Genomic DNA, 17,882 nt, shown 5'->3' with positions numbered 1-17,882 from the left:
ACATTATTGTACAAATGGATAGGAACTGCTGGAACCTAACTGTGTTGTTGTTTTTGTTGTTACCTTGAGTAAGCTGCCTTCACTTATCCTTCATTTATGCCTTCACTTATCCTTCACTTCTTCTCATCCCTTCTTTCTGCTTCCTTACTTTTCTGGCTTCCAAACCCTGTGATTTCAGCACCTGATTCCATCTAACTCTTTAGCCCAGGACTCACCATTTCACCTCCTTCTTGACAGGGTGCACCTGGACAGATCACTGGTTAGTTTACCCTCTATAATGCAACTTCCAAATAATTGCTCATTTAGCATCCCCATTTGCACCTCTGGGTGCAACAGCCAAGAGGTCTCAGGATGCATTCACAGTTCCAGCCCTGGATGGTCAACTACTAAAAAATGTACTTACCTTTCCTACCATAGTCTCACCAACCAACATAATTTCCTTTGCATCAGAATCAAACAGCCTGACTTGTATCTGACTTTGTACTTATTTGCTAGGTGATCTTAGGCAATCCCTTCTCCTCCCTGGGTCTTAGCTGACCTCATCTGCAAAATGAGGGTGTTAGAAAAAATATCAGCTAACATCCCATCTTCTGCAATAGCCTTTGCCCTCTCATTTAAATCATGTGAATTTTTACTCTTATTCTTTCATCCCCCCACTGTTCTCCTTCACAGAAGACTGTATTTGCTATGGTGTATTTACTGAACTCTGGCTGTTCATGGACAGTCTCTTTTAACTACCACTCTCATGAATAAAAGAAACACATTTACGTTTTACCACAATTGTATTCCCAGAACCTAAAAAAGAATTCAGAACTTGTTAAGCGTGCAATAAATATCCACCACAAACACTCAATGGGAAAAAGATGGTCTCTTCAACAAATAGTACTGGAAACTGGATAACCACATACAGAAAAAAATGAAACTGGAGCCCTACCTTATACCATTCACAAAAATGCACTCAAAAAAGATTAAAGACTTAAACGTAAGACTTGATACCTTAAAACTCCTACATGAAAACACAAGAAAAATCTCCTTGAAATTGGTCTTGACAGTGACTTTTTGGAGATGACACCAAAAGCACAAGCAACAAAAGAAAAAAATCAACAAGTGGGACTACATCAAACTAAGAAGCTGCTTTACATCAGAAAAAAAAAAAAAATCAACACAATGAAAAGGCAACCTACAGAATGGGAAGGAGTATTTGCAAACCATACCTCAGATAAGGAGTACGTATCAAAAATATATAAAGAACACACAAGCTCAACAACAAAAACACATAATTGAAAAATTTGCAGAGAAACTGAACACACATTTTTCCGAAGAAGACATCCAAATGGTCAACAGTTACATGCAAATATGTTCAACATTATTAATCATCAGGGCAATGCAAATCAAAACCACAATGAGATGTATCTCACACCTATTAGAATGGCTGTCATCAAGAGAACGAGAGATAAATGTTGAGGACGTAGAAGAAAAAAGAACCATTATACACTATTGGTGGAACTGTAAATTGGTGCAGGCACTAAAGAAAGCAGTATAGAGGTTCTTTAAAAAATTAAAAATACAAACGCCATATAATCCAGCAACCTTACTTCTGGTGTGTGTATGTGTATATGTATGTATATATGTATGTATATATGTATATGTATGTATATATATATACATATATATGTATATATATATATATATATATCCAAATGAAATAAAAACAGAATATTAAAAAGATATCTGCAATCTGTTATTAAAGATTTATTCACTATAGCCAATATATGGAAACAACCTAAGTATCCATCAACAGATGAATGAATAAAGACAATATAGTATACACATACTGCGCGCGCGCACACACACACACGCACACACACACACACACACACACAATGGAATATTATTCAGCCACGAGGAAGAAGCAAATCCTGCCATTTGGAACATGGATGGAAGCTGAAGGCATTATGCTTAATGAGATTAGCCAGATGGAGAAAGATATGTATTATTTATCATTTAAATGTAGAATCTAAAAAAGCCACCTCATAGGAACACAGATTAGATTGTGGCTACCAAGGGGCATCTGGATGGCTCAATCAGTTAAGCATCCGACTCTTGATTCTGGCTCATCGTGATCTTGTGGTTTGTGAGTTCAAGCCCCGAGTCAGGCTCCACGCGGTCAGCATGGAGCCTGCTTGGGATTCTCTCTCCCTTTCTCTGCCTCTCCTCAGCTCACACGCACATGCAGCTTGCTCTCCCTGTCTCAAAATAAACTTAAGAAAAAAAAGAGACTGTGGTTACCAAAGGGTGTGGGGGTGGGGGAAAGAGGTGTTGGGGAGATGTTGTTTAAGGTATAAACTTGCAACCAGAAATAAGTTCTGGATATATAATGCACAATGCAGTGACTATAATCAATAATGTTTTATTATTTACCTCAAGATTGTTAAAAGATCTTAAATGGTCTCAAAAAAAGAAGAAATGATAATTATGTGATGTAAGAGAGGTGTTAGCTACAACTACAATGGTAATCATGTTGCAACTGTACAAATGTATCAAATCAATAGGTTGAATAAACTTACACAATTTTGTAGGTAAATTATATCCCAATTAAAAATATATATATTCAATAAATTTTTTGTACAAATTATTTACTGATATTAAGAGTACCATTTTTAAGAACCCCATTGTAGAAATAAATCCCAATGGGTATACTTCTCTATAATATTCTTAGGAAGAAGGCAATTGCTAGTAATTAATGTAAGATTTATCTAACGTCTGAACTCATGGAACTGTGTGGTGTAGCAGAGAGGACTTTATTTGGGGACATCAGTATACCCACTAAAAAGACACCAATCACCATCAGAAAGCAAGAAACCATTGGATGAAGATACGCCCTGGTTCTGTAACTTTATCACAATTACTTCCTCATATCCACAATTTACTATTTATATGCTTATTTATTACAGACCTCTGGTGCACAGAATTAATCGTAATCCTTCGTTAATGATACCCTGTTAGTATTCCACGCATGTCTGGTCAATTATTTTGATAATTAACACCAATGAAACCACCACCCAAAATAAAATTGTGTCTTAGTAATAACCTATATAAATAATAGTTCCCAAGCCCCTCCCCCTTGCCATCTCCCTCACTCTCCTCTACCTCAGGTGCCCATTCAATCCTTCATTTTTCGTGTGCCGTTCACTGCCTTAAAATCAATTGATAGCCTCACTCTGTTATTACCAAAGATGTACAAAGACTAAAAACTTACTTTAGGGGAACTAATCTGATATGTAAATCAATTTTATAATCTTATAATTTCTAGAGAAGTATGAAAAAGGCCTTTATGTGTTTATTTTCCAAGATGTTTAGCATAATGCTACTTATTTGAGCATTTTTACCCATAAACACTGCCACTAAAAGCATACCAGAAAACTGATAACCATGAAAGACTGTATTCTCTAAGAATAAAACAACAGGCATATAAAAAGCACATGTACTAAATATCTCTACATAGACAAGCCTCCTAACACACTAAAAGTCAAAACAGCAATTTAAAAAAGGAAAGGAGGCAGGATGCTTAACAACTTCTTTGCCAAAAGGGTAAAGAACAAGTGGGCAACATAAAACAGTCACAAGTAGATCTGGAATCACTCAGCCAAAAGCAAATAACACTTCAGGTCAACGGCACAAAGCAAACCATTGCTTCTAACAATACACTGAGTAAATGATGTAGATTTTGGTGACACAATGTCAGCAGTATATGAGTTGAAGTTCTGTTTAGTGTCCTGTCCCTAAAATAAGGGAAGTTGTCACAGTTTTAAGAATAATGGACTAGGTTTGATGATGCCAGGGTGGCTCAGTCAGTTAAGCATCTGATTCTTGATTTTGGCTCAGGTCATGACCTCATGGTTCCAGGGATCAAGCCCTGCATCAGATTCTGCGTCGTCAGTGTAAGAGCCTGCTTGAGATTCTCTCTCATTCTCTCTCTCTCTCTCTCTCTCTCTCTCTCCCTGTATCTCTACCCCTGCTTGTTTGTGTGCATTCAAACATGAGCTCTCCCTCTCAAAAATAAATAAATAAATATGGGGATAAAAAGAATAATGGACCTAAGTTAGCTAGAAACTCAAGTGACGAACAAAGAATTTATCTACTATTCATAACGAATTCTTAAGTAAAATAATGGTAAAATCAATAAATAGTACAATCTCACAAATGGAAATAAAATTACATTAAGCAATACTTTTATCAGACAGTAAAGGACGTTTTAAAACTCTTCAAAATCCTTGACACATGTTTTTAAATTTTTTTTAATGTTTATTTCTGAGAGAGAGAGAGAGAGAGTGAGTGAGCAAGGGAGCAAGCACAAGTCGTGGAGGAGCAGAGAGAGGGAGACACAGAATCTGAAGCAGGCTCCAGGGTCTGAGCTGTGAGCACAGAGGCCAATGCAGGTCTCGAACTCATGAGCCGTGAGATCATGACCTGAGCCAAAGTTGGACGCTTAACCGACTGAGCCACCCAAGTGCCCCTTTGACACGTTTTTTAAAGACATCAGGATCTACATCTATTGTTAAATATTGTTGATACCTTATTTAATTCTTCTTTGGTGAGAGACGCTAGTAGAGTCTTCCTGAATCTTCCTTCTTTGTACTTCTGAGTGATAAAGGTTTTTCTCTTTTCTACGGGTGAGTCCATGTGTAATTCTTCATCTTTTTGAAGATTACCAGCCCAAAAGTCATTTGCTCTTTTGTTTCCAATGACAATAAAGAGCTGAATTGTTAAAAAGTTATAAAACAGTATCAGTTCATAAAATGTATTTGAATCTGTAAAAACCTGACTCACAAATTAAAATACAACTTAGTATAAAATATGCAAAAACACATGAAAAACCCAAATCTTTCAGGAAGATGGAATGTGAAAGCAGATATTATTTCTATTTTAAATACAGCCTCATTGCTTTTAATAACAGTACAAGATTAGCTAGGAAAGAAACTGCAAGCAACCAAATTGCAGCAAAAGCATTATTATTTTTTGAAGCTCACATAGAGACAGATTCATTTAAAATGGCTGAGTAGGTGGGTTAATGTGGTCGAGAGTGGTGCTAAAATCCAAGAAGAAAATGGAAATGGGAGACAGAAAGTCAGATGAGCGCAGTTAATGACAGAGCATGGCCAAGAGAAAGAAAAGAAAATTCTGCCAAATGTTTTCATTCACTTTTCTAATATTTTATCCATGCTGGGTTAAAAAGAAAGAAAGAAAATTTTGGCTTAGAAATAAAAAAGCTGTCAAGCCTTTAAAAGTAGGTGTTACTATTAGATTCCTTGTACTTTTTATTTTTAAAGTAACTATCTCATTTAAGAAGCATTCTAAAAGTTGGAGTCGAAAGCTACCACTATCAGACTATAAGCCATTTTTACAGTGTGGTGAGAACATTCTCGCAGAGCTCCTAAAGTAACTCATGCCACTCCACTGCTAGATACTACCGGACCCCTGCTAACTACCACCACAGTTAAGTCAGACTTACCTCAATGAGTTCATTGCTCCAAATGCTGGCATCCATTTTCAGACTTCTAACCTTGGAATCTTTTGGTCCTAAAGATCTATGTTGTCCTGAAGTCAAAACACAATTGTACTTCTTTTTTAATTTGTATGTAAATGTATTTTATTTTTTTTCAAAATGTCTATGTGTACACATATGTGTATATGTATATATCCTTTCAACTGAAAACACACCAATATCTACTTTCTTTCATGCCAACAGCATTAAGAGTAGTGGTGATAATTATACAGAAATCCCAACCATGATAAGGATAAAAGTAATCATCTTTATCACTACCTTGTGGTGGTATAAAACTACAGTTTTAAAACTATGTATATATCTGTACACCTAAATATGTTTGCATGTTTATGACGTGGCAATTCACTATCAATTACAGGTTACCAAAACCTTTTATGACAGATGTGTTTAAATCACTTGTATGTGAACACAGATATCCTAAAAACAACAACAACAACAACAACAACAACAACTAGGTGTGTGGTCATAAAGGTCTTGGAGAAAACATCCTAAACTTTACTTTCCACCTCTACCAGGTACTGTTCTGGTCCTGGGAATTCAAAAGATGTATAAGAGTTGATATGTTCTCCACAGACCTATAAATAGTAATTACAGTAGAGTACAAGGGCAAGACCAGAGTTGAGTACAGGTTTCATTGAGAGAATATGGAGGAAGAACACTACCTTAGCTCAAGCAAAGACTGAGACAGTTGCTGCAAGCCCTTAGTACTTTTTGTATATTACATATTACAACTCTAATAAACATATGTCTAAAAATCTTCAATGGATTCTTCATTCTATACTTATGCCTGACAGAGAATAAGAACTTAGCATTCTACTCTCATCGACTCAATTATCCTGTATAAATCATCATTACTGGGCACCTAGGAATGTGTCAGATGCTTTCTAGGCTGAGAAGGAACAAAGGTATTCAAGACACTGTCTTTATCTTAAGGATTGTTTGCCTCTGAGCATGAAAGCTCACATCTCTCTCTACATTAGGGAAGAGGTTCCTTTCCTCCTTTTGTTAAAATGGAAACTACTCAGAGCACAAGCTTCTAAAATCCCAAGGGTAGAAAGATGCATAGGTTTGCATTTACGAAGACGATCTAAAGGTAACACAGAAAAAAGTCAAGCTCAGAAAACATGCAGAAGAACTGGCAGGAACCCCTGGAGTAGTGAAGGCAAGAAATGACACAAACCGAGTTGAGGCAGCAGGAGGAGAAACAAAAGGGAGCACACATGTAGAGATCCTTAGATGATAAAAACGGATGGAACTTGGTGGGCTTTAAGGAAAGGGGAAGGGTCAGGAGGCTCTCACAGGCTTTAGGTTTGACTGCAGGGTAGACAGTATTGCCTCTGACCAAGATGTGAAATATATGAGCATGCTCAGTATTATGTAATGAGTTGGGCAGCAATGACAGCTCCATTTTTTTAAATGTTTATTTATTTATTTTTGAGAGAGAGCGAGCATGAGCGAGGGAGGGGCAGAGCCAGAGGGAGACAGAGGATCCGAAGCAGGCTCCACGCTGAGAGTGAGATCATGACTGGGCCATCCACGTGCCCTAAGAGATCCATTTTTAATGTGCTGTTTTTGAGCTATCCTGAGCAAATCCAAGAAGAGACTCCAGTAGATAGACCTAAGGGTATGGTGTTCAACAGAGTGAGAATCGCCCACTTACGAGTGAGTGCTGAATTTAAATGATAAATAACATCTTCAGGAACATCAGAGTGAAAGACAATTGAAGATGTAACTGAAAGGAACACCTTTATCTTTGGAGCAGGCAAAGGAAAAGTAACGTGAAAAAAGGATAACAGAGAATTAAGAACACACTAAGAGAAGATGGTATTTTGGAAGTTAAGGGAGGAGGGAAAGTCAGAGAGACAGTGGTCAAATACTGCAGTGTCTAACACTGCCAAGGTGACAATAAATAGAGGAACTGACCACACACAAACTGAGAGAGAAAATGCATTAATAAACATGGTGAGAATATTTTTACTGGACTACAGAGAAAAGAAAACTGATTACAGGATGAATAAAAAGCAGGAAGTGAAAGAAATGAAGAAAATCTGTGTAGAATTCTACTCTTGAAAGTTACCCTGTCTATGAAGGGGAAATGAAACAGAAAATGATACAAAGGAATGGAATGTTTTCCGGAAGCCAACATCAACAGGACAGACTTGCCTAACTCTATATGCCGAAACAAAAGAAACCATGGTTGCATCATTACAGAGAGGGAATAAGTGATGAGGTGAGGATCCTAAGGAGAGAAGAAGCAGCAGACATAAGTAGAAAGAATATCCTTGAACAAGACAGAAGCTCTCTTCCAATGAGCCTAGAGAACAAAAAAGGTTGGGGAAAAAATACAAAGTAGAGGGGGGGATAGCTGATGCTTCTTCTTATTGCTATTGATGTTAATTACATCCTGACAAAATCTTAGCGTGCTAAGAAATGTGGAAGCACAGAGCTCTCAAAAAGTACTAAGGGCTTGCAGCAACTGTCCCAGTCTTTGCTTGAGCTAAGGTAGCACTCTTCCTACATTTTCTTTCACTGAAACCTGTACTCAACTCTGATCGTGCCCTTATCATACTCTACTGAAATTACCATTTATAGATCTGTGGAGAACATAACAACTCTTACACATCTTTTGAATTCCCAGGACCAGCACAGTACCTGGTAGAGCTGGAAAGTAAAGTTTAGGATGTGGCTGACTTTTCCAAGACCTATATGACCACACACCTAAGCTGTGTGTTAGGTGTTCACAACTGTGAACCCCCAAATACACTGAGCTCTCAGACTGTCTGTAAGTTATAATGTCACAAAAGGATAACCAGTCATAGTACCATTTCCTCTCATAAACCTCAATACTCTTTGGAAACGCTTCTATATAAAAACTCTCATTAAAAGAGACACCAGATGTGGTATACCAAGTTTAGAGCTCAGAATGACCTTGATGTGAAATATACATCCTAAAAAATATAACTGAGGGAAAGATGGGCAAATCACACAAAGATGCACGTGTCTTCAGGGTACATTCTGAAACACACTCACCTTAAAATCTAAAAATGTCAACACTGTCTTTATACATTCCACACATGGTCCAGTAGGTGCACAAAATGATTACATGCTTAAAAATCAATTTCTACATCTAAGTCATGCATAAGAGAAGTTTGGAATGAGAAGATATTTCTAAATTTAATTTAAATGTAATAAGCTTTCTCTGTTTTTCTTTTTCCACAACTGTTAGCTGAAACACATTACGTAGGACAATAAAGAGCATTCGGTGCCAATCTGCCACCCAACAGTGATGAGCATAACTTATCACTAATTACCTGCACACTTCTTACAGATGACAACACAGAGATTGATGGATGCCCAGTCAGGATCCGGGGCTTTGCAATCTGCACAGCTCCTGTTGGACTCATTGAACCAAATCTTCTCAGCTACTTCATAATCAGAGAGAGTTTCTGCTATCGATTGCTGCACAGCTTCAATCCACTCTTGTTTCTCTTTTTCAGACTCGGCTGTAAAGCTGCAACAATTAATGTTTCTGCATTATCGATCTCCCTTGTAAAGGCCAATTAAGCAGTATGTTCAGTTTGCATATTCATTTCACTCACAAATTAAACAGCAGCTGAAAAATATGCCTTCCAGGCAGCTGAATAGTCTTTTCTGTTAAAAATCATCTAATTTAAAAATCTACTTTTTTTCCTTTAACATCCCACATTGCTTATGAATCTGTTTACATATCTCAAACCAAAATGAACATGTACATTTTTCTGACCAGGATGTAAAAATTACCTTGTTAGGTCAAGAGCTTAACTTAAGAGGCCATGTTTCCTAAGCAGTGGTTATATAATAATCAATGAGAAACTGGCAGAGTTTCAGTGTTTCAGGACTATTGGATTATTTTGCCAGGAAACTGTTCCATGATAGTCTGAAACTAAATTATCAAAAACACCCACCAGAAATTTTGATTTTTTTTCAGTCTTAAAAATAGATTTTCTTTTTTAATTAGAAGAACATCCAGATGGCTTTAAGAAACTGAGAAATCAAAAAAGTTTTAAGTGATTACTATTCTAACAGAATTCTAACTCATTTTTAGTCATGTTCTGATTTATCCTAATTCTTAGTGTTTCTTGGATACCTGAGTAAAAGGACAAAACAGTAAACACAGGCTCACTTTAAGAAATATGTGCTGAGTACCTACAACGTGCCACAAAACGTGCTACAGGGCTCCAAACTCAGTCAATGACCTGCAAAATGTTCCACGTTAAAATTTTCTGTTCTGAAGATGAAAACGTTTTGAAATATAATGAAAACAACAGACTACTAACACAGTGCAAATAATCCATAAGGAAACTCAGTAGACTACATGGATATTTTTTTGAAGCACTTTCTGTTTCCATCATCAGTGTAATATTCATAAACTTCTTAGGTGGTTTCTACTTTATTACATAGAGGTTGGTCACAGCCAATAGTTGCTGGTACAGGATTCTAAAATCCTTGGAATGTCCTGAGTAATAAGTGCCTTTTGTAGGCTTGTGAGATCATTTGTCGTTGGAGGCGTAAATAGCTTCAGGATGGGAGCTGGTCAGGAGAAAGACCAAGGCAAGACCAAGAAGTGAGTAGGGACTTGGACCTTTCAGCCCAAACCAACTGAGAGAGGTGCTCGCAATTAAGTTAATCACCAAAGATGAAGGATTCAATCAATCATTCCTACAGAATGAAACCCCAATAATAACCCCTGAACAAGAGTTCAGATGGGCTGGTGAACACAGTGAAGTGCTGAGAGGGTGGTGTGCCCAGGAAGGATGGAAGCTCTGCCATACAAACCCCCTGTACCCTGCCCTGTGCATCTCTCCCATTTGGAAGTCCCTGAGGTGCACTGTTTATAAGCAGCTAGTAATAATAATTACACTGCCTCTTGAGTTCTGTGAGCCATCCTAGCAAATTACTGAATCTGGCGCAGCAGGGGTCATGGGAGCCCAGATTATGGCCAAGATGGAAAGAAGTGTGGCTTAGTGGAGGGGCCCATCTCTTGTGACGAGTGTGAAGTGAGGGCAGCTCTGTGGGATTGAGCCCTCAACGCGTGGGGTCTAATGTTCAATCCTAGTAGCTGCTGTGAGAACAGTACTGAATTATAGGACAACCACTTAGTATTTGGAGAAGTGGTTGGTGTGAGGAAAAACCCCACCACATATTTTGTGTCTTCTAGAAGTACTATGAGTAAAAACAGTTCACGCAATGTCTACATTTTCAGTTGAGGCTTGAATCTGCATATGTGAAAATGAAGTTTGTTATTCTTTAGGTGATTATTTTTTCCTCAAAATTTGAGCCAGTAGACAAATTCTGACAGATAAAATGAGTACCCGACATGGGAGTATTTTTGAAGCTGCTAAGTAATCGCTAGTCTTTCAAAGGCCTCTGACAATTGCTTCTGACCTGCAAACTACCCTGTGATATTCTGATTATTTGTGACAAATGAATTAATGTGGTTGAGCTCACAGACACTGACTTATGCCTTTTCTGTGTACTAAAGCTATGGAATCATTATAGATTATTAAAACATATTAGGGACTTTTTATTCTTGTCTTATGAAGCAATTACAGGAATACCATAAAACAAATATATAATGAAATGTTAAAATATCTGATCAATAAGGGGTGCCTCGGTGGCTCGGTTAAGCATCTGACTCTTGATTTCGGCTCAGGTAATGGTCTAAGTGTTCGTGGGACTGAGCCCCATTTTGGGCTCTGCACTGAGTGTGGAGCCTGTTTGGGAGTCTCTCCCTCCCTCCTTCTGCTTTTCCCCGATGCACGCTCGCTCGTGCACTCTCTCTCAAAATAAACATTATGTATATGTATTTGATCAATAAGTGCTATGAGATCCACCACCAACATTTTAAGCAAGAGTTCCTTTTAGGAAATCATTATGGAGCAAATTGTAATCAGAGATTGATTTTAAAAGAGGATTTCATTTGAGTAGGCTAAAAGAAGGTAAATAAAAATACAGCTTAAAAGCAATGTAACATTCTTTCTTTATTCCTTCAAAATGTGAAGGAATTTTTCATATATTGTTGATAAAAATTAATACACTTACCAAGCCTACTAAGAAAAACGGTATTCAGAAAAGACTCAAATCTCATGAAATCAGTATCTTTGTAGGTTGTGTGATAATTCAGGTCACTTTTACAAGGTGTTTTTATATACTGGCTAACAAATTAGACAATAATGGAAAAGAACCAACATGATTTTATTAAGTGATCTATAAGGAATAAAACCACCACTAGCCATGTAAAAGTAGATCACCCAAGCTTTCTTGGGATAATAAAAACAAAAACGTTTAAGTATAACTTACCTAAAACTCCTGTAGGGAGTGATTATTTCAAAAGACTGTTTTACAGTTCGGACCACTTGCTTTACATTTGCAACATTCATAGGAATTATGGTAATACCAAGTCCACTCCTAAAATCCTAGTTGGGAGAAAAACATTAACACATTATAAAGGAACAAAATTATGGATTTGGAAAGTACCACTATATTCCTTAAAATCCAATAAGTCCTACTAAATTTTACTACACATATATATGTGGAATTAAATAAATCATTAAAGATGGAATGACAGTGGTTTTAAGCAGGCACTCTAAATACATGATAACCCAGTGCCATTCTAAGCTGGATACTTGGGCTACGGATCAAAGATGGGCTTCTTTCACATAAAACGTTAAGCTGACCAGGACACAGATCTTGAACGACACAGGCTTGCTTTCACAAGTTAGCCACTTTTTCATCTTTATCCTTTCAGAAAAGGAAACTAAGAGTTAACTAGTCCTTACCACACGCCTAGCAATTTTCTACGAGGGGAGTCAAATGGCACTCTGAGGTTGGTATAATTACTATTTATAAAAAAGAAGGGGAAGCCAAGGCCCAAAGAGATTAATGTCACATGTAGGGTGCAGCTAGCTGGACATGATAGAAAGGGACTGAAACTCAAGCTGCCTGATTGGTCTTTCTTTGCTTTACTATGCGATGTTACCTGTGCTCTGTCACATTTTCTCCTCTACTCTCACACAAAAGCATTACTTATTTTACAATTTTATCTCATTTCCAATATTTTATTATTTTCCTCCTCCTTCAATTAAATTCTTAAGCTCCTTTAATACTATTTTGGTATGAAAACTCTCATCTGTTCAATACCTACAGCTACTGTGTTCACTTTGTCTCACCAAAACTAGAAACTGCAAAAGGTTACAAAGTCTTCCTTCTAAAAGCATTAAAGTTTGAAATATTATCAAATCATAGGGTTTTGGAATTTGACTTATCACATTATCTCAACACTAAAAATATAATTATTCTGGGGCGCCTGGGTGGCGCAGTCGGTTAAGCGTCCGACTTCAGCCAGGTCACGATCTCGCGGTCCGTGAGTTCGAGCCCCGCGTCAGGCTCTGGGCTGATGGCTCGGAGCCTGGAGCCTGTTTCTGATTCTGTGTCTCCCTGTCTCTCTGCCCCTCCCCCGTTCATGCTCTGTCTCTCTCTGTCCCAAAAATAAATAAAAACGTTGAGAAGAAAAAAAAAAATTTTAAAAATATAATTATTCTCTACCTCAAAAGATTAGTTATCTATGTGAACACGTTCAGATTAAATGTGCTCTGAATTCCTAAATTAAACCTGACTAGAAAAAGTAGCCATACTAAAGAAAAACTAATATATATATATATATGTTTATTTATTTGTGTGTATATATATATAAATATATATCTTATATATAAAATATATACATCTTATATATATATATATAATATATCTAATAACCAATATTAGATATATACATCTGTATATATAACCTATACAGAGAAGGCCTGTGATATATTTTTTTCTATTATTTTGCAACATTTAGTGTGTCTGTGCATCTGTGAGATATATATATATATATATATATATATATATATGATGTATATATGTATGAGATACACAGATATGTAGATATAGATACATCTCACAGGCCTTCTCTGTATAGGTTAAAGTAAAAATACTATTTTCCCATCTTCCTTGCAAGCTAGGAGGGTAATATGTCTTAGTTTGGGTCAATAAAATATAAATAATTCCTGAGGTGGGGCTGGGGGGACAAATCTTGGAAGAAGAAAGACTTTTACCCCACACCATTCCATCTTTCGTTGAAAATACATCTAGAAGCACAGAAGCCATTTTAGAACATTAGAATCCTTGAGAGGAAAAGCCTGAGGACAAATTCCTGTACCTGAGGATGCCAGGGTGAGAAAAAAGTAGGAAGACCTTGTTCCTCGGGGGCATCAGCTCTCTGCTGCCTATACCAAGAGATTTGTTAAAACAAACAAATCCCTATCTTGGCAATCCTTGGGGTTTTTGCCATTTGATACTAATGCAATCCTGACTGATAAAATAAGGGAAATAAAATAATGTTATAACAAACCGCCCCCACTTGTAAAAGTATCCAGAGTTTTCATTCATCAATTGCAGAAAAGCCTCTCTACATTTTTTTTTTAAATGTGCAAGTGTTTAGTTAGAATAAGGAAATGACTCATTCATAAAACATACCATCAACTTGATTTTTTTTTCTGATTAAAGTACAAATAGCTTATTCTATTAGGAAAAAACAAGTCAGAAATTGAATCAGTGATATAAAAGAAGATGCACAGACACGCTAAGTGTTGCAAAATAATTACAAAAATATACTTCCACTTCGTAAACTCATTTAAAAATCAGTACCTAATGTGATCTATATGGACAAGGGGAATCCAACTTTTCCAATCTGCTCTATTTTAAGAAGTTTCAGCATATAGGTTCAAGGTCATACTTAAAAAAAAAAAAAAAAAATTCTCAATTGTCCATACCAATTCTCCGGCTAGATAATGTAACTGTTGAAGAAACTCCCAAGGCAAGTGACTGAAAATTCAAATTCTCTTTTATAAATGAAGAAATAAAGTATGGGTAACAAGGTAAGATTCTTTTCATTACTGAAGTATAGTGGACGTACAACGTTACATTAGTTCCAGGCATGCACACACAGTGATTCCACCTCTCTGTAAGTTGTGTTCTGCTCACCACAAGCATAGCTACCATCTTTCAGGCAAGGTAGGATATTTTTAAAACAGCTTTCTGGTGGCCCAACTTGATATAGGAGTTGATATATAGACTCTAGAACAGACTGCATGTCCTTCAAACAATTCTCCATAATGAAGAACTGACAAGAGCTGGATATGCCAAGTTATATTCTCTGATGAGGGCCTGGCTTGCAGGTACTGTGTGTTACTAAGGGCAGAGATACATACTCAAATCTTCTGACTAGCAGATAGCAAAACTGACCATGTTTTATGGAAACTGATGAGCCTCATCTAGGCTCCAGCTTGGATTGGTGGCCCCTCATTTCTACAAGCAAGGTGTGAAATGTCTATATCCATAAAACTGCAATTTCTGTTAAAATAAGAGAGGGTCAGCTCTAGACCCCAAATTTCTCCCAAGCAAGGCAAAGATGAGTTTTTAGGCTGGATAACAATTGTAACCCATTTATCAGCTGCTGGCCATGGCCATATGGTTTTGAGTAATTAGAGTGTCCACTGAACTCACCGACACAAATGGACTGTAAAACGTACAGCAGAGTAACAAAATAAATGTCAGTGCTCTTGAGAGCTATTAAATATGAAACAACTGTTTTTCTTATTAAAAATATTTGTAAACTATAAGCCCCTTTTTCAGTCTATATTTAGAACGTATCTAATCCCTCAACACTCATCAAAACTACCCATGTTGATCTCTCCCTATGACCCTGAGATTCTGATCCACTGAATTAGAAAGCAGAGCTTAAGAATCTTCAGTTAAAAAGCAAAACTACAGCCCTATGATTCTCATATGCAGCCAATGTTGAGAAAACTGAATTAGACAGCAGAACCAGCTGTAGAATCTAGACAGGATAAGTCTGCAATATGTAAATATCAGGATATCAACAGTTCCCTCTGCCTTCCATAGAGAAGAGGAAAAAAAATGCAATGATTATACAAAAATCATTTGAAATCATTATGACTACTGGTTAAAAATACCAGAACACAGTGACACATTGGTTTTTCAAGATCCTAGGTGTCCTGGGTAACCACCCCTGTGCTAATGTAGAGGATTCAGATTAATGTCTGAAGAATCAGACTTCATTAAGCATATACAGTACACTCCATAATTGGTTTAACATCTATTTGTGTAGTGCTCTGAAGCTTAGTGAAAGCCATGAACCCTCATTTGATCTTGTAAATTATTCTGTGAAAAAGGCAGAGCAGATATAGCCATTTTTAAAATGGGAAAATTCGTCCTGGCAAAACAGCATTGAGGAAGTACTCAGTGAATGCCAGAAATCATGCTAAGTCCTGAGTCTGCACAAGAGCATAAGACAGGGTACCTACCTTTTGGAAGCTTATAGTCTAAGGAGGAAATGAGAAAGAACTGTAACAAGTGCATGACTATAAACACTGAATCCAGCCAATCTCTGAAAAGAGAGTTATGTTCATATGAGACTTTCCAAAGGAGGTGAACCTTGATGAAATAAATGACAAAACCTAGACCAGCTTGATCATGTATACCTCTCCTGCTTCAGTTCACTCATTTGCAAAATGTAGCAGTACTACACTTCATCAGTATGGTGAGGATAAAATCAATATGCTGAAAAGGCTTAAAAGAACCCCAGGCACGGAGTAAGTGCTACACAGTCTGGTAAGCTACTGTTATATTATATTTCTACCTCTTGAATTTGAAACCAACTGACCATATTACCTATGAAAAAGTTAATTACAGTAAAATACACAAATTACTAGCAAACATATATAAATTTTTAAAAATGGGGTAGTGGCTGAGTGGCTCAGTCGATTAAGCATCTAACTTCGGCTCAGGTCACGGTCTCACAGTTCATGAGTTCAAGCCCCCCATCAGGCTCTGTACTGAAGCTCAGAGCCTGGAGCCTGCTTCAGATTCTGTCTCCTTCTCACTCTCTGACCCTCCCCAGCTTGTGCTCTGTCTCTGTCTCTCTCTCTCTCTCTCTCTCTCAAAAATAAATAAACATTAAAAAAACGCTAAGGGTTGGGTGGAAGGCAGATGTTAAAAAATAAATTACCTATTAGCTACAATTGTCAGCCATATTCTCATGTTGAAAATTAGGCACAAGTCAGGGATAAGTCACACTTTTAACACTTAAAATGCTATAAACTGGATGGAAAAAAACAGGAGCATGAAAATTCAGAAGGAAATATTACTACAGAAAGCATAAAGCTAAAAACAGATTCTGGAGTAAACAATATCTTACGTTTAATTTGTGGTCATAGAATGTGGGATCTCAAAAAGCATGAATCCCACCACCAGTACTACCATAATGATGGCCATGTTTGGCAAAACAGATCTGGATACCTGCAAAGGTGGACATGACCATGTAGGAGCCATGTGGGTCATGACCACTGGGAGTCAGACCTGGAGGAGAATCCTGGATAAGCCATTTACAGGCCATATGACTACTACCGAGTTATTTACCTACACTCCAATTTCCTTATTTATAAGGACACAGTAATATGTACCTTATACAGCATTATAATAAAAACTGAGTGAAATGTAAATTTAGGGTCTAATACATCCAGACAATTTGTGAGTTCTAAATAATTTGTCTTCAATTAAAGTATTTATTTACAGTGACTTAAAGTATTCACACTAATGATTCTATCCTATATACTCAGATTAGAATTAATGGTAAATAAGTTACCAAGATACTGAACTGGGTTATATGTGTGAATCTGTAGCACAAATGTGGTTAAAACTACATTTTAAAACTACACAGTGAAAGAGCAAACTACCAGTTTGATTCCTAAACAGAAAAATTAAAGAAGGGTTTGTTAACCCCAAACTTGCTGAAACCTCAAACCTATATTTGGAGATACTGGATGCCAGGTTTCCATGCCAGAAATTTAAGAACTTGGTGCTTAAACATTTGTTGAAAACAGATGTGGCATTGTATGACACTGGCACCAAATTTCCGGGGAAACACCAGATGCAGAGTTTGGCCAGATACAAAACCCAGAGAATTTGAGGCCACCACCTACACCCTGCTGCTTCTTTCTGTGCCACTCAACCCACAGCCCTATGAGGTCGATTTAAATTCTATTAGAGTTTCATTCCCGTGCCAGACACCGGAAACATTATGTAGGGGGACGAGGGGGAATGAGTCTCTTGTTATACCCTGATTTGAGAATGTTTAATCAAGTGAATTTATATAGTTAGAACTTCAATGCCACAATTATCATGAAATGGATACACAAACCAAGCAAGACATCTG

The 17,882-nt window shown here is 37.1% G+C and overlaps 1 protein-coding gene across 6 annotated transcripts in view; it reads right to left on the bottom strand.

Annotated features, from left to right (window-relative positions):
- ARAP2 (ArfGAP with RhoGAP domain, ankyrin repeat and PH domain 2) overlaps positions 1 to 17,882 on the bottom strand; it is a 222,008-nt gene that overhangs the window by 115,393 nt on the left and 88,733 nt on the right. For all 6 annotated transcript variants that reach the window (XM_086705258.1, XM_086705256.1, XM_086705260.1 and 3 more), the window contains 4 exons: positions 11,906 to 12,021; positions 8,878 to 9,077; positions 5,513 to 5,598; positions 4,576 to 4,758 (listed from right to left, as the gene is read on the bottom strand). In XM_086705258.1, the coding sequence (XP_086561384.1) occupies positions 4,576 to 4,758; positions 5,513 to 5,598; positions 8,878 to 9,077; positions 11,906 to 12,021 (585 nt within the window). The remainder of the gene's footprint in view (positions 1 to 4,575; positions 4,759 to 5,512; positions 5,599 to 8,877; positions 9,078 to 11,905; positions 12,022 to 17,882) is intronic.

The sequence above is a fragment of the Puma concolor genome, chromosome B1 (assembly GCF_028749965.1).
Source record: "Puma concolor isolate L17-30 chromosome B1, mPumCon1.1.hap2, whole genome shotgun sequence".
Taxonomy (NCBI): domain Eukaryota; kingdom Metazoa; phylum Chordata; class Mammalia; order Carnivora; family Felidae; genus Puma; species Puma concolor.
Note: the sequence above shows the minus strand (reverse complement) of the source record. Positions and strands in the feature narration are given on the sequence as shown.